Source organism: Chionomys nivalis, chromosome 13, assembly GCF_950005125.1.
Source record: "Chionomys nivalis chromosome 13, mChiNiv1.1, whole genome shotgun sequence".
NCBI lineage: Eukaryota > Metazoa > Chordata > Mammalia > Rodentia > Cricetidae > Chionomys > Chionomys nivalis.
The window spans coordinates 10,166,595-10,193,371 of NC_080098.1; the positions used below are offsets into that span (position 1 = coordinate 10,166,595).

The following is a 26,777-nucleotide window of genomic DNA, read 5'->3' on the forward strand; positions in this document are numbered from 1 at the left end:
CGCAGAGGACCAGGTGTGCGTTCCCAGTACCCACATGGCAGCTCAGTCATCTGTAACTTCAGCGCTAGGGGTACCAATGCCCTCTTCTAGCTTCCTCAGGTACAGGGCAACATACATGTAGATAAATCACCCATATACATAGAATAAGTAAATGAAAATTTAAAACATCGTAAATTATTTTGAAAGTATTTTCATGTTAAACTTAAAAGAGTACAGGTTCTCTAACACAGAATGCACACTGTATGGAAATAACCAGAGTCCAGATAACTGCATAGAGTTTTGCTGTGGAAAGGTTTGAGACAGATAATTTGGGTTGCATCGTTTAACAAGCATTTGAGCTGAAAATAACTCATGAGACTAATAAGAGCTCTTTGCTATACAAAACAAATATTTAGCAACACCATTACATAGACTTTCTATCCTCCCCCCGTGCAGTGCCTGGTAGATTTTATCCTTAGCGTCTTCCGCCTTGCCCTCTCTTTCAGATTAGCATCCTGATACTGAGACTCCCCGTATGCACTTCCTCTCTGAAGGGCAACAATCTTGTTACTTCACTGTGCATCATTTGTTTCAACTACAAAATGGTGTCAACGTTAAATGTTATTTGATTATATTTTAAATGATCTAATTCTTACAGAGAGCCATTTATTGTTCTTTTGCTTAATTTTATTTTTGAGATTATAATTTAATTACAATATTTCCTTCCTTCTCCTTCCTGCCTCCAAACTCTCCCATATTTCCCTCCCTGTTCTCCTTCAAATTCATGGCCTATTTTTACTAATTGTTATTGCATGCATATTTGTATATGTGTATATACATACATTCTGAAATACAGCCCATTTGGTCTATAATCATCCCTATATGTATGTTTCCAGGACTGACTGCTTGGCACTGAACAACTAATCGGTTGTCCACTGGGGAGGGCTACCACTTTTGTTCCCAGTTCTCCATTTCTCTAGTTCTTTGTGGAGGGTTGAGGCCGTGTGGGCTTTTCTGTTTCTAGTTTGGTATGTGAGAAGGAGATGGAGGAGGGTAAATGGAATAGCAGGATGCAAGTGATGATATGACAGGGAAAGTGAGAAAAGGGGAGGGTGCTTATGGAAAGGGGAGGGGTCAATGCAGAAGAAGAAAGGAGGTGGTCAAAATAGGGATAAGGATGTCTGAACAAAGCCACCAGAACAAAGCAAAACAAAAATCCCTGTAGCTCTCTATGTAGCATAGACAGCAATGCTGGGCAGAGCAGACTGGTGGATTCCTACTGTTCAGTGCACAGCTGCCTCAGATAACTTGGTGAGATCTGGGCCAGCATAAGACCCTGCTTCTTATTACTTCTGCATTCGTTGAAGAATTTCTCCTTTCTCCACTCCACTGTTTCATGCTGCTCTGTGCATAGAGCAAGGTTCCATATGGTGTGCACAATAGAAAGTGATGCAGGAGGAACCAACTGAAGGTAGAGCGGCAGTCGATGGAGTCTTCCCTAGGAACCTGATGTGACACATGACCTGTCGTTATGCAGGTTAAGAGGGGAGGATGCGGCTGGGGGTGTGAAGCAGGGCCCAGAACCATCAGTGTGTGAGACTTGCATCCTTTGGTGTCCTGTGGCTTCATTCAGCACTCAGTGTTTATGAGACAATCTGTGTGTGTGTTTTCCAGGACTACAAGTCTTCCCAATACTGTAAATCCCTGCAAGCCCTCTATGCAATGTGCACATTGCTGGCACCTTCTACCTGGTCTACTGAAGAGAACTGGGGTTCAGAGTGAGCATGAAAGCAATGAGAAGGGCCAGTGGCGCTGAAGTCCATCCCAGCGCCACCCATGGGAGACAATTTCCTGGGGAAGCAACTGAACGAAACATCCTTAAATGGCTTCAGATAGCTCCAGTTTCTAGATTAGTTTAGTCATATTTACCTTGTTTCACATTAGAAAAAAATCATTTGGAAGAAAATATTTTTGCTTCCTTATTTTTCTTCTGATTAATATTTCAGGCAGAACGCAAGTTTTAGTTCTGTTCCTGTCTTCTAGGCATTTTGTTAGTCATTAAACTAGGCAATTTTCATAACTATTATCTTTTTGGAAAAGCATAACCCATGTCAAAGGGAATGAGCTCCAAGTAAAACAATGGGTTTTCCTCGTTTATCCCACCAGCTTTAGCATGCTGTACTTAGTGTGCCTACACTATACCTTAAAATAACTTCCAAAGGGCTTTGAAATTAGTGCACCCTAAAAGGAATTGAACTGTCACCAGGAAAAAAAAAAACTGCAAAGAATTCACCTGAGGTGAATCCCTCTTCAGGAGTTACCTGATAGTCTTGTGGGTTAAATAAGCACTTTCTCTCCTGCCTAAATCATGCCTGTTACATAACTCCTTTCTTTCCAAGCAAGCAGAAGAAAGAAGAGAGAGGAGCTGTGTAAAGGCCACAATTAATGCTGACAGGCAATTTGCCGCAAAACCAGGTCTCTGTTGGCAGTTGCATAATCAGCTCCTCGGCAACTTCTGTGTCCTTCCCAGAAGTAAGGTCCGAGCAGAGTCCCAGACAAAACAGCCATCATGTTGATTTCCCTCCTCCGGAAGATAACACACATGCAGAGTAGTGCAAAGGAAACTCATGTAGAGAAGACACACCTGCCTGACCACAGGGCGATGTGAAACTCCTAATTCTGTCGCCCATAAGGCAAGACTGTCAGAGGATGCCTGGGGCTGCTCCCTGAGCTTCATTTCTCTATAACCCACCTACGTGCTTCTCCCTATTAGAGGAAGAATGCCTGGCCTTTGAAAGTTGTGGCTCTTCTGTGCCATGGTATATATTCCATCCAAACCCTACCTCCTAGCAGCTAGTTTATGACCTGGATTTGGAACTTTTAAATAACGATAGTGTTATTCTTTTTAATTACCTTTATTTTGTGGCCAATTGTTCAGTTCAACTGAAGAAGCATACAGGAGACTTCTTGAAGTAAAAAGCCATGTCAGTTAGTTTTGTGGCATTCTTTCAGGGAAAGGGTAATTTGCCTTCCCATCAAACTTGCACTATCGCTGTTGGGCAGTAAAATTAAACTTCCCCTGGGAGGTTGGGCAGTGGATTCTTCCATATGGATAGAAGAGTTGATTGGGACTACAAAATCAGAATACAGAGGAACACTCCCGACGGCAGCCACTGAACAACCCCACGGATAGTTATATACTGAGCAAATGAGGGCTGGGTATTTACAGCCAAGCACGTATAAAATAGCTTTTGGGGGTGTGTGTGCAAATTTTCCTAATTTTTAAGTGATGTTGGCACCTAGTAAAATGAACCCCTTATGTGGGAGAGCAAATATCTTTGAAGTTCAGGTTCATGGTTCAGCAGGGGTTTACTTGTCTTGTAGTCTCACTGCATTGAAATGGGAATTTGGGTGTTGAGCCATCTCTGAGCTGCGTGGTGGTTCTAGTTATAGCCAGAGCATAAGAATGATTGGCATTGTAAGCAGAAAACATTGCCGAAAGATATCTCCATCTTAATCCCAGGAAACAGGATGTTACGCCTTCATCCATATTTAAAAGGGATTAAAAAGAAAGTTGTCAGTAACCAATATGGTGGCACACATTGTTACCCCAGGTGTGGAAAGCTGAAGCAGAGGATCTCAGGTTCAAACTGGGCAACACTGCAAGTCGGTTAGTAAGTAAACAGTTACCAAAGGGGTTGACCCAACGGGAGCTGCAGGTCCGCACACTTAGTTCTTCTGATGAATGGATTTTCTCCCTTTTCTCTGTTTGAATGGAATATTCTATTTATGTAGAAACAAACCAACGAGAAAACTCAAATCATAGAAAATTCTTGCGTGTTTTAGTGGCATTTCATATTTATTGTATTTTTAAGCATACAGAAAAAGTCCTATCCCTTGAAAGATTGAAATAAAATAGACACATGAAGAAATGACTACTCCTCCACGCAAACTTTGAAAAGCGCTATGTTCTTCAAAAGGGCCCCTTGGCTTCTCTTTGGAGTCCCGTGGCAGTACAATCAGTTGTAGACCTACTGAAGGCGAAGGTGAGGTGTGAGGCCAGGCACCTGTGCTCTCACAGCCTAGAGATGCTGGTGAGGCCAGGCACCTGTGCTCACACATCCTAGAGATGCTGGTGAGGCCAGGCACCTGTGCTCTCACAGCCTAGAGATGCTGGTGAGGCCAGGCACCTGTGCTCTCACAGCCTAGAGATGCTGGTGAGGCCAGGCACCTGTGCTCTCACAGCCTAGAGATGCTGGTGAGGCCAGGCACCTGTTCTCACACATCCTAGAGATGCTGGTGAGGCCAGGCACCTGTGCTCTCACAGCCTAGAGATGCTGGTGAGGCCAGGCACCTGTGCTCTCACAGCCAAGATGCTGGTGAGGCCAGGCACCTGTTCTCACATATCCTAGAGATGCTGGTGAGGCCAGGCACCTGTTCTCACACATCCTAGAGATGCTGGTGAGGCCAGGCACCTGTGCTCTCACAGCCTAGAGATGCTGGTGAGGCCAGGCACCTGTTCTCACACATCCTAGAGATGCTGGTGAGGCCAGGCACCTATGCTCACACATCCTAGAGATGCTGGTGAGGCCAGGCACCTGTGCTCTCACAGCCTAGAGATGCTGGTGAGGCCAGGCACCTGTGCTCTCACAGCCTAGAGATGCTGGTGAGGCCAGGCACCTGTGCTCTCACAGCCTAGAGATGCTGGAGAGGCCAGGCACCTGTGCTCTCACAGCCTAGAGATGCTGGCCAAAGATGGAGACCAGGACACACCACTTAACTAACCCACCTTGGAAGATGTGCCCCAAGCAGTGCTCTAATTACATGCATTTGCACGTATGTAATCATTCAATTTCACATAATATGTTTATCATTCCATTTTACAGGTCATGAATACGTGGGAGTGGCAAGCAGGTGCCACAGTCCATACCCTTAACCTCTAAAGCTCAATACTGATCAGTAATGACAGAAGATCACTAACTAAAGCTCAGTACTGATCAGTAAAGACAGACGCTCACTAACTAAAATGTTAAACCTCTCAGAAAACAACTGCTTAACATTTTAGTTACACATCTCCGGAAAATACTTAAGTAGAGCTCTGGCTTACTCACATATATTTGGCCAGATGATTTTGCCGGAGCCTTTTGCAGACAATTTTGTCACCTTTTGTCCTCCTACAGTCTGCAAGGCTGACAATTCAAATTCTTTTCTACAAGAACTCAGAGAAATATATCCTTATTTATTTTGTTACTAACTATATGGTGCCCGCCTCCACGTGTACCTATGCATCGCATGTGTAACTAACTCGTGCCTGCAATAACTGGAAAAGGGCATCAGGTCCTATGGAACTGGAGTTAGAGATGATTGTAAGCTTCCATACGGGTGCTGGGTCCTCTGGAAGAGCAGCCAGGACTCTTAACCACTGAGTCATCTCTCTAGATACTATCTTGAATTATTAATGTATGCCAGACACTGTGCTGCACATCAGGGAATGAAGGTAAGTAAGAAATAATACAGCACATATAAAGCAATTTGGATATAGAATGTGGGACCCAACAAGGAAGATATCCAATAAATGCCAGCTGGCGTTGCCAGTGCTTAGGTAATGTGAGAGAGGTAGGAGAGAGCATGACGTCACAAAGCCATCGCTGATGCTGTGAAGAACACAAGCGGTACTGCTGTGCTTTCCTGCTAAGCCTGTGGCAGTGCTACCAGGCAATCAGCACACCCCTCTTCATCTTCGTATGGGAGCTCCATTGTCTAATTTACAGTCCCCATAAGACATTCTCTAGAACTAAATTATGGGCTCATTTCTCTCAAACAGAAAGGACCACACATAAAATATACTTCCCTTAAGGAAGCACAGAGAAGACACCTGAAGATAAATGTTCTACTTCCCTAAAACGAAGACTATCAGGATGGAAATGATGCCATTTGCACAGTACTTAAATCAGGAGGGTTTTTAGTACTCAGCTTCCAGCTTCTGTAGTCAGTGTCTCATTTAAACCATGTAGGAGAAACGGATGGGATGATGAGGCCAATGTTATCAACAGAAGTAAAGGGGAAATAATGCTAATACCTCCTAGAGTCTCATCAAGAGCCACCAGTGACTTTTACAACTGAAAAGGTTTGGTTAAAATTCCGTATGATTCACACCACTTTCATGCTGAGGATTTTGGTCCACACAGCTCAGAATATCTAGCTAACTGTTCAGTGTTTTCTTTCTGCATTAATACCCAGAGTAACTGAGTAAATTTTGTGGTGAAAGCTTCTAAATCACCCATGGGCCTTGACAGCCTCCTCTGAATGGGGCTGGATGAGATTTGGTGAGCAGTCAACTTAACTTATCTCTAGTGCCTCAGTTCTCTGCAACATTTCTGGGAAAGGCTGTTTCCACCTGCTGTCTTTCCATCATCACCTCCAGCCACTCCTGTCAATCACACAGGCCATTTGGCTCTGTTTGTATCAGTATCATCTTTTCATTTTACTACTGGAACGCACTGACAATTCTCTTGCTGCATCTTGGGGATGTAAAATCAGGGCCTGACCACTCACCCTCATTGCATCCTAGCATGTTCTTTCAGTCACACACACACACCAGCTCATCTCATTCCCTTTCTCTGGATCCTGTTCATCTAGACTTCATCATCATTAAACCATCTAACTCATTCCAAAGGCTAAATCGATTGAGAGATGGAGGCAAAATATTCATTGTGATACAATAAATTTATGCTCCACTTACCTACCCCTCAGTTTAGGGATATTAATATTAGGGAAAATGTCTCCTTTTGGTGTTATAGTTTTAATTTCCCTCTCAGCAGCAATCTCCTTCCTGAATTCTGTGTGTGTTCTCCTCTTCCTTCCTTATCATCTATTTTGTTAGGTCCTCTCCCCATACACACCTCAATACATACACACAAAACTCAGGTCATCTCTCCCTACCCCAAAACACATAACCTCAGGAAATCATCTCCCCAATCACACCCCAGTACACACACCCTAACACATACACACACACACACACACACACACACACACACCCCTCAGGAGGTCATCTCACCACACCCCAACACACACATATACACATACATACATCAGGAGGTCATCTCCCTACCTCCCAACACACACACAAACTCTACACATGTGGACTAGTGTATTTGCAATATTATGTGACTTCTAGCAAATATTTTAAGGCAAACAACATAGGATTTATATTATAGCATTAGTTATAAATGGATCTTTGTGGAAAGGGGTATGTATCATAACATGTAAATGGGAAAGATGGAGAGTTAATGAGCCAGAGCCTTTTTTGTGTTAATATTGTCTATGATTTTCCAAGTAGAAGCAAACCTATTTGACATCTTTTTCACAGATTATCTTTGATTTTATCATATTTGATAAGACATAGTACTGTACCAAAGTCAAATGTATAGTTGTTTAGAGGGAAATCTATATAACTAATTCAATCTTTTCTTTTCTTCTTTTTTTTTTTTTTTTTTTTTTTTTTTTTTTGGTTTTCCGAGACAGGGTTTCTCTGTAGCTTTGGAGCCTGTCCTGGAACTCCCTTTGTTGACCAGGCTGGCCTCGAACTCACAGAGATCCACCTGCCTCTGCCTCCCGAGTGCTGGGATTAAAGGCGTGCGCCACCACCGCCCGGCCCAATTCAATCTTTTCATGTTCTCATGTTGGAGGCTGCCTATTGGTCATACTGGGTCCTGTGGAGTGGACAAGACCCTCCAGCAGCAGCACCACCACCGGCACTGCCTCCACTACTACCGCCACTACCGCCACCACCGCCGCCGCCCCCTCCACAACCACCTCTACCTCCACCACCACCACCACTACCATCACCACCTCCATTGCCACCTCCACCACCACCGCTACTACCACTGCCACCACCACCTCCAACATCTCCACCACCACCACCACCTCCACCCCTACAGTTCTCCACATTTTAGAAAGTATGATGATTGATAGGCAGATACAGGCTACAGAAATACAAGGATGACCAGAGAATCAACGGATTTGGATTATGGTGGTATATAGATATGCCTGCATTTGTATTGGTAATATTTGTATTATCAATGTGCTAGTTCAATCTGCTAAAATAAAAATGCCAAATGTTGATAGCTGTTAAACTAAAGAATAACAATTCAATAGATAAAAATTGTTTATTTCTCACAGTTCTAAGATCAAGGCCCTGGCAGAATTGTTGTGTGGTGAGGACCTGCTTAATTGTAGCTAGGCCAAAGGGGTAAGAGGGTCACTTCTGGGATGATTTGTAAGGGCACAAACCACATCCATGGAAACCCAGTCTCATGGTCCACCAAATCTGTACATCCTAACAGGCTGAAGAGACAGATACATTCCGACTACAGCAATCCTAAAGTCTCTATATCCTAACAGACTGAAGAGACAGATACGTTCCGACTACAACAATCCTAAAGTCTCTATATCCTAACTGGCTGAAGAGACAGATACGTTCAGACTACAGCAAGCCCAAAGTCTCTACATCCTAACAGGCTGAAGAGACAGATACATTCAGACTACAGCAATCCTAAAATTTAGAGATGCCACTGAAAGCAAATGTGAACATGGATCTCTTAAGGATGGGCTAGTCAAGAGATTACACACATATGTCTATCTACAATGCTTTACTTTTCTTTTTTACTGCAATGACATTGAAGAAATAACCATTTCTTGGGGGCTCATATTGCTTTTGTCTACAGTTATTTTCTTAATTATTTCCCAAACATCTTCAAGTGGTTCATGATGGTTATATTACCTTTTCTATATTAGGTCCACAGAGATGAACCTGGACACCATTGTATAAGCATCTGACTACTCAGAGAATATTTCCTTGATATGGTTAAAATTCTCTAAAATCAGATACTAACAGAGGATAGCTAAAAATAAAATCTAATTTAATCAAGATTTACATTAATTAAAAATAACTTTTTAGACTTCAGTAATAGAAAATGACTTATACGATTTGGGTCAGCACAGGAAAAATCAAGATACACTTTTGTCAGAGAGAGAGAGACTGCAAAAGAGGGGGGAAGGGGACAGAGATGGGTAGAGAGAGAACAGGAAAGTGCTCTTGTGTGCACAGCCAGGAGTGCAAGTCTTACCCCACAGCCTGCAGTAAAGCCAGCTGGAAACAGACACTCAGTTCTTCCCACGGTTGTTTTTACTAAGAGCTAAAATGCCAAGCTCGACCAGAACTGAAGCAGAGTGCAGATCCTGTTTCTTCAACTGAAACCACCTGTCGAATTCTCTCTTAGTATTCCCTGATTTGTCCTCAGAGAGACAATCTTGGTGTCCGTCAGGGTGTCCTTAGTGGATGCCACACTGTGGCTGTAAATTCTGCCTTACACTGTCCCTGCTTCTGTCTCTGTATAAGCCAACTCCAGGTCCTCTGTAATTGTGGTGGTTTATCCCCCTTCCCTAGCACAGTTTTTTAATTAATCTCTTCTTGTTTGTCCCAAAATAATTATTTAACTACATTTAATAAGAAAAATTTGAAAATTTCAGTAATTTCCTGGGAGACCTGTCAGCTGCGGGCACTCCAGGGGAGCCCCACACCAAGGTCCAACAGCAACAGGGAGGTCAGTGTTGTGGCAGAAGGAAGAAGACGGGGTGGTGATGCTCGAAGCAGAAAAAGTCAGGAGCTGGATTCTGTAAGGCTTTGTGTGGTGACTCAGAAAGGAAGACAAGGTCATGTGGGTGGGAGAAACGAGTTCCAGGCTAAGAGAACACCAACGCAAGGGCTCGGGGAGTCATTGCCTGGCCTGCATGAGAGCAGAACACAGTAATCGGAATAAAGTAAGAATTTGAGCAGCAGTAATCATACCTGGCTTGGGTTTAAACAGATTCCAGTTTCTGTGTTTAGAAGAGATTCTGAGGTCAAGGGTAGAGACAGTAAGACTAGTCAGATGCTCAGTGCAACAAACGAATTCATCTTGATGGTCATTCAGACTAATATAATAATGAGGCTTGAAATGGGGCCAGATAATGGTGGCACACACCTTCCCACCATTTACGATGCAGAGGCAGGCTGATCTCTGAGAGTCTGAGGCCAGCCTGGTTTACAGAGTGACTTCCAGGACAGTCAGAGTTACACAGAGAAACCTTACCTTGGAAGGAAAAGAAGGAAGGACGGGATGGATGGGGGAGGGAGGGAGGAAGGAAGGAAGAAGGGAGAGAGAGAGAGAGAGAGAGAGAGAGAGAGAGAGAGAGAGAGAGAGAGAGAAAGAAAGAAAGAAAGAAAGAAAGAAAGAAAGAAAGAAAGAAAGAAAGAAAGAAAGAAAGAAAGAAAGGGTTCTGGGTGTGCTTTGAAGGAGTTTTAGAAAAACCACATTTCCCATTCACTGAGATGGCGCTTACTTTTCATTAACAATGGAAAATGAGAAGGATTGCTGAGGATGCAGGTGATGTGAGCATTCCTGGTGGGGTGCAAAGTGGTGCCCTCAGTTTTAAATCAGTTGAGCAGTCTGAGAAGTTCATGAGAACTCAGTCTTGTGACCTAGTCAGCTCTACAAGGTCTCTACGCCTTAAGCTTGAACAGGTTTGATTTTCATATACCACACTCAGACATGAGGCTCACTTTGACAGAGTTTCCAGCCTCTCTGTGTTCTTCAGTATGATCAACTCTGAAGCTTGCCTCTTATAGCTATCTTCTGGTAACTACACAGCAGCTAGATGAAATAATGGAATTCATCGTACTTGGGATTCGCAGAGCCTGGGAATAGTACAAGACTTCAAAGTTCAGTTTTGGTCACAGAATGACAGCATGAAATACAACCTACCTCCTCTAAGTCACCAAGGGAAACCAACAACAGGAAATCCTAGTGGGGCAGAAGCAGAGATCCAGAAGCCCCTATTCCTGGGTCCATCTCCCTAGGCTTCCCACCCTGTAGGGTCTGCATACTGCCCCTTTGTCATTGCTCCCAGCCACCAAAAGATGTAAGACTTTGTTTATTCCTGAAATCACTAAAATTACATCAGTAATTTTATGTACTGGTGTGGGAGGTCCTTTTGCTTTTATTGGTTAATGAATAAAGAAACTGGCTTGGCCTATAGCAAGGAGAAGGAAGGCAGAGTCAGAGAGAAGCCATGGAGTCACCGCCAGAGCTGGTAGGCAATGACCACGTGGTGATGCACAGATTAATGGAGATGGATTATGAATAAAGAAAGTGCCTTGACCTATTGATAGGGCAGAACTTAAGTAGGTGGGGAAAACTAAACTGAATGTTGAGAGAAAGGAGGCAGAGTCAGAGAGAAGCCATGTAACCACCAGAGATGGAACTTTACCCAGTAAGCCACAGCCATGTGGTGATACACAGATCAATAGAAATGGCTTAAATGAAAAAAACCAGCTTACAAACCACAATCCCAGAGAACTTAGACAACAATGAGGACACAAAGAGAGACTTACATGGATCTAATCTACATGGGAAGTAGAAAAAGACAAGATCTCCTGAGTAAATTGGGAGCATGGGGACCTTGGGGGAGGGTTGAAGGGGGGAGGGGAGAGGTAAGGAGGGGAGCAGAGAAAAATGTAGAGCTCAATAAAAATCAATAAAAAATATAGTGTCAAGAAAAAAAAGAAAAAGTAATAAAGCGAAAAAAAATAATGTAAGAGTTAGCCAATAAGAAGCTAGAGTTAATGGGCCAAGCAGTGATTTAAATAATATAGTTTCTGTGTGATTATTTCGGGGGTAAATGGCTGGGAACAAACAAGTGGCCTCCCTCTTCCAACAATGTACTACTTTTTCTCTTCTTCAGGAGCTTCAGTTTCCTGCATCTGCATTTTGCTCTTCCGCTGTCTATGGTCCTCCTGGCTTGCTTGCCTGTCCTCATCCGTTTCCCACTATCCATCCCCCAGTCCTCACCCTATCGCCTCTATGGTGCTCTCAGTTTAGTGCATTCGGCTACTTCTCACATTTCTATAACTGTTTAAGTGTTCTGATTTATTTTCGTTTCTTTCACTCTACTCTTGCTTTTCAGGAACTATTTTATCTCTATTTGTCCTCTTCTCCTTGGGCTTCTTTATTAGAAGGAACTAATTTTCTGTGTTGTATTTAAGGCAATGAGAATCAGTTATTAAAACCCTCTCCTTTTTATTTTCTTATATTTTCTAGCTTGTGATAATTGCTATATTTCACAAAGCCAAAACACTGTTTATAACAGGTAATATAGTCAAATTCATATGGGTCCTATCAAAGATTACACTACTATTGTTTTTCACTAAAAACTAAAGGTTTCAAATTCCTATTAGTCAAAGTTCTGCCACTTTTGGGGTAAAACAATTGAGATTCAGAACTCTGGATGGCTGAACTCATGGTTCGTCCAGAGTAAAGGAAGCTCCAAGTGAGTGGGTGTTTGTTATTGATGTGGGCATGGTAAAGTCAAGGGCCCAGTGGCCTCAGGCTTAGAGATATGCCAAAGACTTCCTGCTCAGGGGACCGAATATGAATGGACAGCATGTGCAGAAAATGCCCACTATAACTTTCTCCCTCTAGATGTTTATGGCCTAAAGACAGCTCCCCTGCTGAGAGTGCTCCTGCTGAGAGAGAAATTAGTTAAGTCCATCTCCCTGATCCAGCTGCATACCAGAAACCCTGCCTCCTTGTTCAGTCATGTGCTATAACCCCAGCTCTCTGTTCAACTCCCTGTAATAAACACTGAGTTTCTGGGGTGCTACAGTTTCTCCGGCAGACAGCCCAGTGTACCCAATCCCTGCTTCTGTACATGCCACTTGCAGGGATTGTCTGTATCTGTCTTTTTCCTCATTCCCTCCCCACGTTGAGTCACATCTGTCCCTGGAGTTGTGATCTATTTGAATTGTAAGGAATTTTACATTGGGTCTCAAACCAAACCTTTAACTATCAAAACTAGATGTTTCCTTTGATCCTGTGTACCTTCCGTTTCCACCAGATGAAGTAGTGGAGGTTTACTGACTGATCGAAAAGGATGCAAAGATCTCTGTAACCCCTGCACATGTTCCAGTATCTTGCTATTACCATAGTGAAGAGACAGGTGCAGAACTGAGAGATGAGCTCTCCTCTTGACTTTATCATTAATTAGCTGGGTAAAGTTGTAGGCATAGGGACATCTTTCATCCTCTCCTCTCTCGTTTGCAAAACAAAGAGTTGAAGCAAATGCTAAATTGTATATGATCTCTCTTCAAGTCCAAGTATTTTACCATTCTTTTATATAAAACTGGTGAGCTTAAAATATGCATCATACTGACTCATGCATTGGTGTCCCTTATTGATGGGCATGTCATAAACCAGTTAAGGATTAGAAGCTACAATCAACTAAAATGTATGCATTTGTCAAAGCAAAACAAACTTCTAGACTTACATTATCAATGACAAGTTTTATAAATTGAAAATGCCTTTGGTGCAATTTAACAAGAAACATACACTTTAGTTTTCATTCCTTTTCTGAAAGTCTAGTCCATTTATTTTATAGCTACACAGAAAGTATTTAGGTGATCATGGGTGATAATCCATTTGTTCACAATGTATGGGCCCCAAACCATGAAATTCTTTGGAGAATCTGTAAGAAAAGGATTCAAAGCTGCAGTTCACACTACCAATTATAACAATGCTAACTTTAGTCAGATTTCGGTTTGTCCTCGTCTGTACAATGATGATAACGTCTAATTTGGACTTTCCAATGTAAGCATTGTTATGAAATCATCTGTAGTCCAAGATTGCTTAGAAATGGCAAAAATAACCTTAATTCTTGCAAATCTGGACGACAATATGCAGCATAAAGAGAATATAAAGTTCATTGCATAACACAGGAAAGCAGGGAACAGCCCAGTCTCCTTCTGTAGAAGAACCCAGTCCTAGAAACAATCTATTTTATTCAAGTGTACTTTAAAAAGATGTAATTCCCAGCAAATTCATGAGTAGTTCTGGTATGGTCCACAGCAGGAGCTCAGAAACTAGGAAAGATATTTAAAAGCAAAAAGAGGTTTTGGCCATATTTATACCAATTAGACCTTTTGACTCTACAGGCTAAATATCTCCAACCCAAAATTGGCTTCTGAATTTAGAGCCTTGTAGAGTTTTTTTTTTTCAATTAGCAATGCTCATTTGGTACAGTCAACGATTATATTCCAAAATGCTCTAATATCTGAAACACTTCTAGTCCCCTTTTAGATAATAAACTTTCTATTTGTATTTGGTTTATCTTATTATTTTAACATTGAACAGAACAAGCAAAACTCTTATCTAAAAGTTATAAACTTCTTATTGTCAAATTCTAAGCAACCTTCACCGGTGACGAGATCGTTCTTTGTAAGATTGTTTCATACACGTACATCCAGGCTTGCATCTACTCCCATAAAGGACTTCACTATCCATTGCCAAAATGGCATTTCCTGATCTATTGTGTAAAGGATTCCCCTGTCTAGGCTCCATCAGTAATGCATTTTAATCTCTTTGTCTCTAGAATCTTATGCTATACGTCTTAGTTTAATCCACTTTAAGTAATTTGATCCTTTCTGTCTTCAAAATGTGAGCACCATCATAGTTAGCTTCAGTTCTCAACTTGACACACCTAAAAAGAGCAAACCTTGGTTGAAAATGGCATGAGGGAATATCTGTAGGGGATTGATGGAGGAAGGTCATTGGTTAATTAATAAACTTCTTGGCCTCATAGGTTAGAACATAGGTGGGTGGAGTAAACAGAACAGAATGCTGGGAGGAAGAGGAAGTGACCTAAGATGCCATTTCCTCTCCTCTCTGGGGCAGATGCAATGCTGCTTTTCTCCAGGGCAGACGCGATGAAGCTCCGACCCAGGATGGATGTAGGCTAGAATCTTCCTGGTAAGCGCATCTTGGGGTGCTACACAGATTATTAGAAATGGGCTAAATTAATACATGAGAATTAGCCAAGAAGAGGCTAGATATAATGGGCCAAGCAGTGATTAAAAGAATACAGTTTGTGTGTTGTTATTTCGGGGCATAAACTAGCCAGGCGGCCTGGAGCTGCGTGGCAGGAATGCAGCCCGCAGCTCCCACAACAGGGGATTTTCTTGATTTCTAATTGATGTAGGGGGGCCCAGCCCCACTATGGGTGGTCTATTCCCTAGGCAGGTGGATCTGAGCTGTAGAAGAAAGGTAACAACACAGGCCAGAAGAAGCAAGCCTGTAAGCAACATTCCTCCATGATCTCTGTCTCAGTTGCTACTTCCAGTTTCCTGCCTACAGTTCCTGCCTTGGCTTCCCTTGATGACAGATTGTAACCTGTATGTCAAACAAACAATTTCTTCCCCAACATGGTTTTGGTCAATGTCTTATAACAGTAACATAGAGAAAACTAGAACAGACACTGACTTAAGGATCAAGACACAGGACAGAAACTTGGATCTCAAGGAGCTGCAAAATGAACTAGGCTGTAAAGGGTGAAAGAGGCAGCTAAGGATGAGACCATCAGGTGAGCCCCACTGGTGACCCTGGTGGAGTTTCCATGGTCAAGTTCCCTTCTTCTGGAAGATTACAGAGAGTGCTGCCTTTACAGTTTTAACTGTCAAGAGTCTCTCTCTCTCTGTGTGTGTATCTAATATCATCATGGGTATAAGGCCATCAAATGATTTTCAGACATGCAATCTATACTCAATAAAATGATCCCAAATCATTGTGTTCAATATTTAACAGTCAGACATTGTTATTTCAAATGTTCTACTTTTCTAGAACAGCTCTTCTCTGTAACAAGCTTTACAATTATTCTTCCATAGATTACAGGTGATGCTCAAAAATCTGATCACTTAAATAAGCATGCAGCTTATTAGTAAAAATAAACCAAACTTTTGCTCAGGCCATAGAATGGCATTTCAAAGATTTTTTTTCCTAACTCTGGGCACTAGAAACAAATAATAAAAGGGTCATGATTTTTCCTACTGCCAGGTAGACTCTCTGCAAGCCATCGTAACAGGACAGAGACCAGGAATAGACGGTAGGGGTTGCATTCATTTGAGAACAGAAAGAAAGCCTTACAATTGGGGACCAGAATGTGGGGAGAAAATAGTTCACAGTGAGACAGAACAGGCAGGCAAACACCACATCATAAGCCAGGACAAAAGTTTTCACTTTTCTTCTATGAAGACTGATGAGACACCAGTAGGGCAACAAATTAGAACTAACCTTTCTAAAGGCCAATTAATAACTAGATAGATAGTAGGTTCACACACAGCAGAGGTTGATGCAAAAAAAAAAGCCCAAACAGATAATACAAAATAAATTCAGGTTATTAAGATAATTCTTCATATTTGTCGGGACATTTCAAACCTTTCACTACCTTATTAGGTCATTCATATATGTACCTGATAGTTCTATGGGAAAATTAAATATTAGGGTGCATGGCATACCACTTACAGAGGCAGAATGCAAGCAATAAGAAATATCCAATCTGTAAATACTGTTGGTTGTTTATTGATTGCAATACATACTACCATGTGAGTTAAAAAAATTAATGTAGATGATTTTTATGGAGAAATAAAATCCGATTTTCTCAGTTTCTTTGAGATACTATGACAAAATACCTGAGACTGGATGGTTTATAAAGGAAAAAGGTAGCTGTGCTAGCTAGTGCCATGTCAAATTTACATAGGCTAGAGTCTCTTGGATAGAATGAACCTCAATTGAATAAACGCCCTCACTGACTGACTTGTAGGCAAGCCTCTCAGGCATTTTCTTGATTTCTTTGAGACTGTCCAGCTCACTGTGGACAGGTGGTCCTGGATGGTATAATGAAGAAGACTGAGCAACCATTAAGAACAATCCAGTAAGCAGCATTTTTCCATGGCGTCTTCATCAGTTTTTGCTTCTAGGTTCCTGCCTTGAGTTCCTGCCTTGACTCCTTCCATGATGGAATGTGGTGTAGAAGTATAAATGGATTATACCCTTTCCTTTACAAGTTGCTTTTGATCATTTTTCTAATCACAGCAATAGAAACACCAGTTGTAGAAGACAGAAAGACAGAAGGAGCAGAATTTTCTCTATTTAACTCTTCAGTCCAACAAGAAAAACAAGAAGAAAAAAACACGATGTGGGGCCAAGCCTGCCTTTTCCTCAGACACCGCCTCAGCCTTCAGATCTTGGGAGACCTTTTGATACCATGTTTTCTAGATTTGATTGTGCATCTTTCCTAAGTGTCCCCAAGCCATGCTGCTGCCACTCCAAGTCTTTGTCATACTGCATCACAGGGCTGACTCATTTCTTCCTATAAATCGTAAGCCTCTTGAGAGAAGAAATTAGAGTATTTCCAGAAATTACCTCCATGCTTATCACATGATAACTTCAGAACATCAACTGTTGAATTGTATTAGAAATTGGTGTTTATCATTAAAAACTCAGTATTATAACAATAAAATATAAGAGCAGTATCACATATACATTTACTTCACTAAAATTTACTTTTCTTTATGTTTTTTTTTTGCATAGGGAAATTTCTAGCATTAACTTGTTGGTGGTATGTTTGTAGTTCTGATTTATATAAGGGAGAAGGAAGAATGAAAGTAATACTTTTGTATATGTTAAATATATGCACTAAATATGACCGTCATGTGCTATCTTACCTAAATATTTGACCCTTTTCACAAAACTAGGAAGAAAAATACAGCTAGTTTACAAGAAACCCTCCCCACAAGATTTAGAAATGATACATAAATATCTAAGGAAAACCAAATTGTAAAAGTCAGATTTAAATATCTATAAACTCCTTAGTAATATGTAGCTTATATACAATATGGAAAATCAAAATAAAACAGATGACTGCTTTTAAAATAGCAGGATGTCACTTACCGGAAAGTACAGGAGCAGAGACCCAAAGAGTATTGTTTCCAACAGGATGAGGCCGGATGCTCTGATGCTCTAGAAAACAAATTGAAAATGCCATTGTTAACTTAATTTTCAGCACAGAGGATTTATGCTACTGTAAAAATGCTTCATCCCTAAGAACAGCATTCTTCTGGGGAAAATTAAGTACATAAATAAAATCTAGCTAGCGTTCAGGTGGCTAAACAGCTGTCACATGAGGGAAGCCTGGGTATGAAGTGAGGTCAGGCCTAACAATGTCGTCACTGACTTCTGAGAAGCCAACATCACTATCTTGAAGATTCCTACAATCCAAGAAATTGTAACCAACACAGATCATTTTTCTGTTTCTGAATCAGAAGCCACCAGTGACCTAAAGTGTTTCACGGACACCTGCTGGATCACTGTGGAGGGTTAAAACGAAGTTTGGTGTGTGAGCTGTATAGGGGCTTGGAATCTCAATGATACAATATAATCCCCACAATACAGCTTCATTGTGTAAACAATACGAATCACACTAAATATAAAAGGTTCCTCATCTTAAAAGTTATTAAATATTTAGTTTCAAAGCATCAATGTATCTAACAATTTTATGATACTTTTATAATTTGCAAAATATAAAATTCCTATAACAAAACAGAGTTGAGGCAAGAAAAAAATCTTAGCTTATAACAATAAGTTTGACTTCAATGAGCTAAAGTGTCTAGATAGGGTATGTCTTACAAAATCAAAAAAATTAGTCACTCTGGAATCCCTAATTTTCATTAAATGCTATATAAAAGGCATATAAGATGCTTTATTTTACAGGAAAGTTAAGTGAAGTAAGAAAATTAATTCCGCGACAACTGAAGGAGGCTAGGAATCCAGACTATGACAGTGCGTTATATATTTTTTGAAAATGATGTGATAACTGATAGTCAGAAAAATAATTTTTTAATTCCTCTTTCAAAACCTTGCTGGGTATGTAATCCTTCAAAGGAACTCATGGCTAAGAGTTTGAGAATACTGGATGGTGTCAATCACTTGAGTAGCTTCTTTTCCCCCATTCCCTGTGGTCTGAGAATGGAGCCCAAGGCATATGCATACCAGGCAAGCAATTGTACCTCTACAATATATCTTCTGTCTCTAAATGCTTTTTGATATGGGCCATTGCTTTACCCAGTAGATATTTTAGTTTTGTGAAAAGATAATTTCTACCAGCAGTATTTGAGTTGAGGCTAGTAGAATTTCTAATATGGAAAATTGCATTTGGCAAAGCATAAACTACTTATGGATATTTTTATAACTTATGTTCTAATTTATTAATATGACACTAAGACTCAGACTACAAACTATCATGTGAAACTTCTTGTAAAAGTTTCTTCTTGTAAAAGGATCTGCATTGTAGACTGACAGAAGAGCTCGAGAGTATAGCAGGAAAGTTTTGCAGTTAATTCTGTACCGCTGTGAATTCTGAAATAGCTCCTTAAGCAGGCAATGAAATAAGCTATACTTCAATGGCCTTTCCCAATAGAGTATTTTAACACCCTGTGGTAGTTTGAATGTAATTGGCCCCCATAAGCTCAAAGGGAGTGGCACTACTAGAAGGTGTGTCCTTGTTGGAGGAAGTGTGGTCACTGGGGGTGGGCTTTGAAGCTTCCTATGCTGAGGATACTGTCCAGTGTCACAGTGTATTTTCTGTTGCCTTCTGATCAATATGTAAGCAGCACCGTGCCTACATGAATGTTTCCATGCTCCCTTCCATGATGATAATGGACGGACCCTCTGAACTGTAAGTTGCCACCTCAATTAAATGTTTTCCTTATAAGAGCTGTATGGTCATGGTATCTCTTTACAACAGAAACCCTAAGACATACCTTATTAAACCCAGTAAGTTATTAAACATGAAGTAGTTAAAATACTTAGCATTGGACTTGGTACATAATTGTTTATCTAGTTTTAAGCCATAAAGCAGCACCTAGTTGATGAATTTGAAAACTATGAATATATATTGATAGCAACAAAAAGTGTTTTATGTTTGGAACCAAAAATGACTACAGAAGATACTGAAGAGATGGCTCGGTGCTTAAGAGCACATACTGTTCTTACATTGGACCTGGGTTTGGTTCCCAGTGACCATGCCAAGCAACTCACAGCCATCTGTAATTCCAGCTCCAGGGGATACGTCACACTCTTGTGGACTCTGAAAGCATCTGCACTCATTTGCAGAGACAAACACATAAATTTAAAACAATACATAACTATAATAAAAAGTAAAAATCCAAAATTACCCCAGAAGAGTAAAGAGCCTAGATATAGAGGACCCAGAAGTTTTTTTGGCATGTGATGATGCTGTGGGGTGGTGGTATCTTCCTTCTGCAATGTCTTCTGATCCTTTTGGGAGCAGTAGACTATATGTCTGTGTTTCAGTCATTGCTAGAACACAACAGTAGCAATCATATGTGTTCATGTGTATTCTCACAGCTACCTGTACAATAAAGATATATGTACTTCTTGCTTAGTCCCCATCCTTGCTCAACAGGGAAGCTCAGAATTTTAGCTTCTAAACTGGAACTCTGGCAACTATCTTCAAATGTGAGGTATATTCTAAATGTAAACTTTTTTTCTTTTGAAATATCCTGTGGTGAATTTGGCTTCAAAGTCTAACAGAATGAGCCAAACACAATGAATGGTTCTTCATGGCAAAGAAGAATTGCATATAACCTAAAATAGTCCATCACCATTCCCACTGCTGTGGTAGTACTAGGTATTTTAACTGGGACAAAAATCTTTGCTTTCTAACTGGCACCAAAGATTCATATACAATTACTATGAGTGATCCCCTGAGTAGCTGTAAAAGATGGGAAGAGAGAAAAAGTGCTAAGTGATGGGAGAGGAGAAACTCAGAAATGAAGACAGATAAAGGAGAGAATGAGCAAATTCACAGAGGTGGAGATAAAATTCACCTCCTAAACAGCTTTGCTTGAGATAGAAATAGCAAAATAGAGCTACTTTTAACTAGAATTGTGAACTGGGAAATTCAGTGGAGGGGAGTACTTTCTCAAAATATACCCAGCAAATATGGTATAATGCTGTTTCTATAAAACACCCGCCCAGCCTATGTGTGTATCTCTATAAACAAAGTTTCAGATTTGTAGGTGTGTACAGTCAGTTGCTCACAGGTTGTACATAGCCCAGGATAGCTGTGTATGCAGTCCATCACACTGTAGACAACAAAGCCATATCAAAATTTTAGAAGCCTGGGGCACTCACAGTCCAGAGGATTCATCCTGACATGATAGCAATGGTCTCTTCTAAAGAAGAGATTGTATTTGGGCATAAGAGAACTAACTTAGCAATATCTTTTTTCACTGAAGGACATGTAATCAGATATTGCTGAATTATAAGCTTTTTAGTAATTAACTGAAGAAAATCTAAAACCTATTAACTTGGTCATTATAAAATTCTATGATTCTGAGTTACAATATGCAAAAGTTTAAAGAAAAACCTTTCTTCTAAGAGAGAAGATATTTATCTTCTTCCATTTTTATCATGTATTCCTACCCCTGTTCCCAAACCCTCACAGATATGACAAATTAAATGAGCAAATGAAACCTGTAGATCAATAAAAGGCTAATAATATTCTACTATAAACTTATCCAATTGTCTCAAAACCAGCTCCTAGCTCTCATCACCCTAGTTCACCAAGTGCAGAGGCACATGACTCAATACACCATTGCAGCCTCTAGAGGCATAATTGCCCCCATGCAACAGCCCCAAGGAAGCCTAAGCTGTTATAGTAACAAGAGGACAAGAATGCTGGAGGCGAAGCTTTTAAAATGACTTGTTATTATTTCCCTGACTCTACGTGACTAGCTCTACCTCACTTTTATATGTTAAACTGTTTTAGCCTCTAGGGAAATAACACACTTCTTGCTAACACCATGCAGCTATTTTTGATCAGTGCCAATGTCTTCAACCCTGCAATATTTAAACTTTCCTTGTATTACAAAAGAAATCACTGAAAAGGAAAAGGGAACATTTTAAATAGCTCAATTTCAGAGTCTATGTGCAAACTCTGAGATAGCAATAAGATTTTATTTTTAAAGGGATGAATCAGCAGAGGATTTGGTGAGAAACCAAGAGTCTACAAATCTCTCTTTACAGAATGACTTAGTTACACTGGTAGAAGAGATTCATGGGGTTGACCTTTTCTTTTAACTCTTCTGTTTCCATAGAAAAATCCACAGAAAAGAGACTTCTTGACATAAGCACTTGACATAATGATACAACATAGGTTGGAAATAAGAAGTGAAAAGTAATACTAAGGGCATGTTTAACACTGACAATTTGGAGGGGTTATTGTTCAATAATTTTAGAAATTATATGTGGATGAGAATAGAGCATCCTGCCTGAAAGACTTCATGAAGTTCAATTATGGTGAGAATATCTGCAATGAAATAGTGAAAACTCAGCCAATGTAGAGTTATTTGGCTTATTTTTTGCTTGTTTTTGTTTTTTGAGACAGGGCTTCTCTGTAGTTTTGGAGTAGGTCCCGGAACTAGTTCACTCTTGTAGACTAGGATGGCCTTGAACTCACAGAGATTCGCCTGTCTCTGCCTCCCAAGTGCTGGGATTAAAGGTGTGTGCCACCACTACCCGGCTCCAATGTAGAGTTATTTGTAAAGGAAGAGTTAGTTGTTCCAAATCAGGTTTTCCTTTTCAGAAAAAAAAATCAAGAATAAAAATGATAAGAACAGAAAGAGGGCAAGAATAGATAGATACTCCCAAAGTAAAACATGAATAGATCAGAGAATTTTAGCATTGTGGATGATGATCTCTGGCTGATTTGCAATGGCAATATTGGCTGTTTATTAGCCACATGACATTGGGCCAGAAGTTTAACTTCTGAATTTTGGTCTTTGTTTTGTTTTGTTTATTTGAAGGGGGGGGGGAGTTTCAAGACAGGGTTTGTCTGTAGCTTTGGAGCTCGTTCTGAAACTTGCTCTGAACTAGCTTTGAACTCCTGTCTCTGCCTCCAGAATGCTAGGATTAAAGGCATGCAGCACCACTACCTGGCCTTGGTCTGTTTTTCATATGACATGAACTTCGGGTTCAATTTAAACTAACTTCTGAAAATATTAGCTTGTCTGAAATAAAATACACAGAAAAATACAGATAGTTTAATAAATTTTAAAACAGAATAGAACACTAAAAAGGGGGTAAAAAACATTTTTATACTCATGTGAACTTAGAAATAATGGGTCCTGCATTATTAATTATGATTCACCACAAAATCCTGAGTGGAAACTTTTAACAGGCATTATTATTTTTGCAGAATTAAGTAATGAGGTTTTTGACAACTCACTTTGCTTTGTTTCAAATCAAGTCATCTGTTGGAAGCAGATGCAGAGATCCACAGCTAAGCACTGGGCCAAACTCCTGGAGTCCAGTCATAGAGAGTGAGGAGCGACATTATGAGCAAATGGGTCAAGACCATGATGAGAAACAGCTGTCTCGAGCTAGTGGGAGCTCACTGACTGTGGACTGACAGTTGAGGAAACAGCATAAGACTGAACTAGGCCCTCTGAATGAGGGTGAAAGTTATGAGGCATGGGCAGTTGGGGGGACAGCTAGCAGTGGAACCGCATTTATTTCTAGTGCATGAACTGGCTCTTTAGAGCCCATTCCCTAAGGAAGGATACCTTGCTCAGCTTAGATACAGTGGGGAGGACCTTGGTCCTGCCTCAAGTGATATGACAGATTTTGTTGACTCCCATGGGTGGCCTCACCCTCTCTAAGAAGTGGATGGGAGGCTGAATGGGGAGAAAGTGGTGGGAGTGGGGGAACAGGGAAGAGGGAACTATGATTGGTATGTAAAATAAGATTGTTTTTAAAATAAAAATTAAAAATATCAAGTCAACACTTCAAAAGATCCAACAAGCGCCCCTGACGCTGTTGAGATGCAGAAGAACTCACATGCAGAAAAGCAAACTTTGGCTAATCTTCAAGTCCCTCCACCTCCATGCTGCTGTCAAAGCAACTCCTCTCTGATAGAACCCTGGGTGACCATCTGATGACTGTCCTTCTGTCTTGCTAAGATGCTGCCTGAATGTCCTATCTGTACTCATTGACCTAAGCCTTTAGCTACTTCCTTGGGATCTCTTTGCAGTCTTCAATTTCCTCTTCCTTTCTTTTTTAAACTAATAAATGAAGTAGCACATGCTTCGTATAATTGGGATACACCCAGAAAGCCTACAGAAGTGAATGGCAAAGGCTGAACTATTAAGGAGCCCATATTTCTTCAGATAGCTTATTGTACATCCTTATGGAAGATGACACAAAATGCATTTTGTATTCAATTTTATGTTTCATTAAGCCACTAAGATTAATGATTATATTTTTTGAATAAGAACTGGATCAACAAATTCTTCCTTTTGAAAAGTATTCTAAATTGAAAGAACAGAATTAAAATATTAAAGATTAATAAATCCTAAAAAACTGATATTAAAACACTGACTGATTTTGAAAAATATCGTACTTTGCTCTACTGAAATGAACTCTGGTATCATTCACGTTCTACTTAGGCTTTTTTCTATTGCTGTGAAAAGACACCATGACCAATGGCAATTCTTACAAAGAAAATTGTAATTGAGGGGATGGCTTACAGTTTCAGAGACTCAGTCCATTATTATCATGACAGGGAGCATGGCAGTGTACAGGCAGATATGGTTCTGACTACATCTTGACCAGAAGGCAGCAGGAAGTCAACAAACTCACTGGGTGTGGCTTGAGCATATATGAAACCTCAAACCCTGCTTCCACAGTGACACACTCCCTCCAACAAGGCCACACTTATTCCAACAGTGCCACACCTCCTAATAGTGTCACTCCCTCTGGATGTCATTTTCTCTCAAACTACCACAATTCAGTTTGATATTTATCTTTTAGAAACATAAATGTATTTTATAGTAGAAATGTTACAAATTATTGCTTATTTTCACTTGATCACTAAGTAGCAAAAGATCAAAGTAATAATTAAACATTGGTTTTTGTTTAATCTAGTCTAGGATCATACCACTCTGAACATGGAAACCTCATCTGATTTCTGTTTATCCCCAAAGTGTTTTGTTTTTGAGTTAGGTTTGCTCAAAATTACAATCTTCAAGGCACTGTTTTCAAATGCTAATGTCCACACATCATTAGCTGTCATCCTCAGCGGAAATAAGTCTGAGCCTTGGGGTAGAACTCAGAACTGCTAAGTTTGTCTCACATACGAAAGTGTATGTGGTGACTGGAACAGTAGAATGGGGATATGTTTCTAATTTTATACATGTAGCACACTTGTTTATTCTGACGAGACATTTACAAATAAAGTCATAGAAATATGATGAGCATTTCAAAATAAGAAAACCAAGAAATATTTTAATGAGATGTAAGAGATGCTCTTTACCTGCAAGAATAATAGCACTTTGAGAAACCTAAAAGCAGTCATTGTAATTTTGCAGCCGATTGATACACTGAAAAAGTGTGTGATGAAGGGCATGGGGAGTGCAATGTACTTCAGATGCAAAAGATGAAGACAGGAATTCAAACTCAGTTTCTACAACAGTTTTCAGTCTCTAGATGGTGTAGAGCAAGCTGGAGTCTGACTTGCCTGGTACCTCTGAGCATTAAGAACCAGATGAGTATTATAGAATTTGTTTATCCAGGTTTAATGCAAATGTGTGTTGTATGTTGAACATTTCCCCCCTATTCCCCACCCCCTTTTCCCACCCTCCCCTCCTTTGTCCCTCTAGATGGGTTTGAACACAAAAATTTGAAGATGTTTGCCAAAAGACAAAATAAAAGGTAGGCTAGAATAATAATTAGCTAAATGACTAATTAACTAATTAGGTCCATCTTGTTTACATTTCTCTTGTTAAGTCTAATTTCTTCTTTAGTTAAAGTTTTCTGTTTCCATCTTCGTGTATACTAGCAAACTCAATGTGATTGAGTAATTATCTTGATATTTTAAGATTTTTATATCTTACATCATGAATGTGACTCAGGAAAGATTTCAAATAATTAATTCATAAGTTTTAAGTAGATAATAAGTGCTAACCCTTACATACAAAATTCAAAAAGGTCATACTAACTGATGGATGTTTTAATTGGTTTCTTTTTTTTTTCAAATATCTAATATTTTTTTTATTCTTTTTAATTAAAATTTCCAACTGCTCCCCGTTTCCCATTTCCCTCCCCTCCTCCCACACATTGCCCCCTCCCCCCACTCCCCTCCCCCATCCCCACTCCTCTTCTCCTCTCTGTGATAGATCATTTGCCCTAAGATATACTGTTTTATGCATTAGGATCAGACTATCAACTCAAAAATACACAAGTGAAATAAATGAATATATATATAGAAATTTGATGATAGAGAGGTTTGACAGTAGAGAATTGTTAAATGAATGTTAAGAAACAAACAAACAAACAAAAAAGCTGGGTATGTTGACTGGCGCATGACTTTAATTCCAGCACTTGGGAGGCAGAGGCTGGTACAGTGAAACCCTCTCTCAAAAGATAATAAGGGGAGAGAGAGAGAGAGAGAGAGAGAGAGAGAGAGAGAGAGAGAGAGCCTCCAAAAAAGGTTTCCAATGTAATAGATTTTTAAAAGCTATTGTGTTTTAACATCCATGAGTTAAATGGGTTTTCTGGAAGTTAGCAACTATTTAAAGTTTGACAAACTAATTACTTAAACTCTATATCTGCATCCATAACTGCTTTCTGAATCTCTAATTTATATTCTCACTCCCCTCCCTGGAAGCACTCCATATTGAAGATGCCAGAAACTAAATTTTCTAACCATGTTTCTTGAGGTTCTCTCTCCTGATTAAGGACTATCAGCTATTTACAAATACTGTATTCAAGCTATATCTCAAACATACACTTACATACTGTAAATTAAAGAAATTGGTTTATTAATTAAGCCCATTCATACATTTA

At 40.1% G+C, this 26,777-nt stretch overlaps 1 protein-coding gene across 1 annotated transcript in view; it reads right to left on the reverse strand.

The window, feature by feature from the left end:
- Gpr158 (G protein-coupled receptor 158) overlaps positions 1-26,777 on the reverse strand; it is a 372,055-nt gene that overhangs the window by 120,212 nt on the left and 225,066 nt on the right. Inside the window, exon 5 of the mRNA XM_057787800.1 lies at positions 17,802-17,870. Coding sequence (XP_057643783.1) covers positions 17,802-17,870 — 69 coding nt within the window. The remainder of the gene's footprint in view (positions 1-17,801; positions 17,871-26,777) is intronic.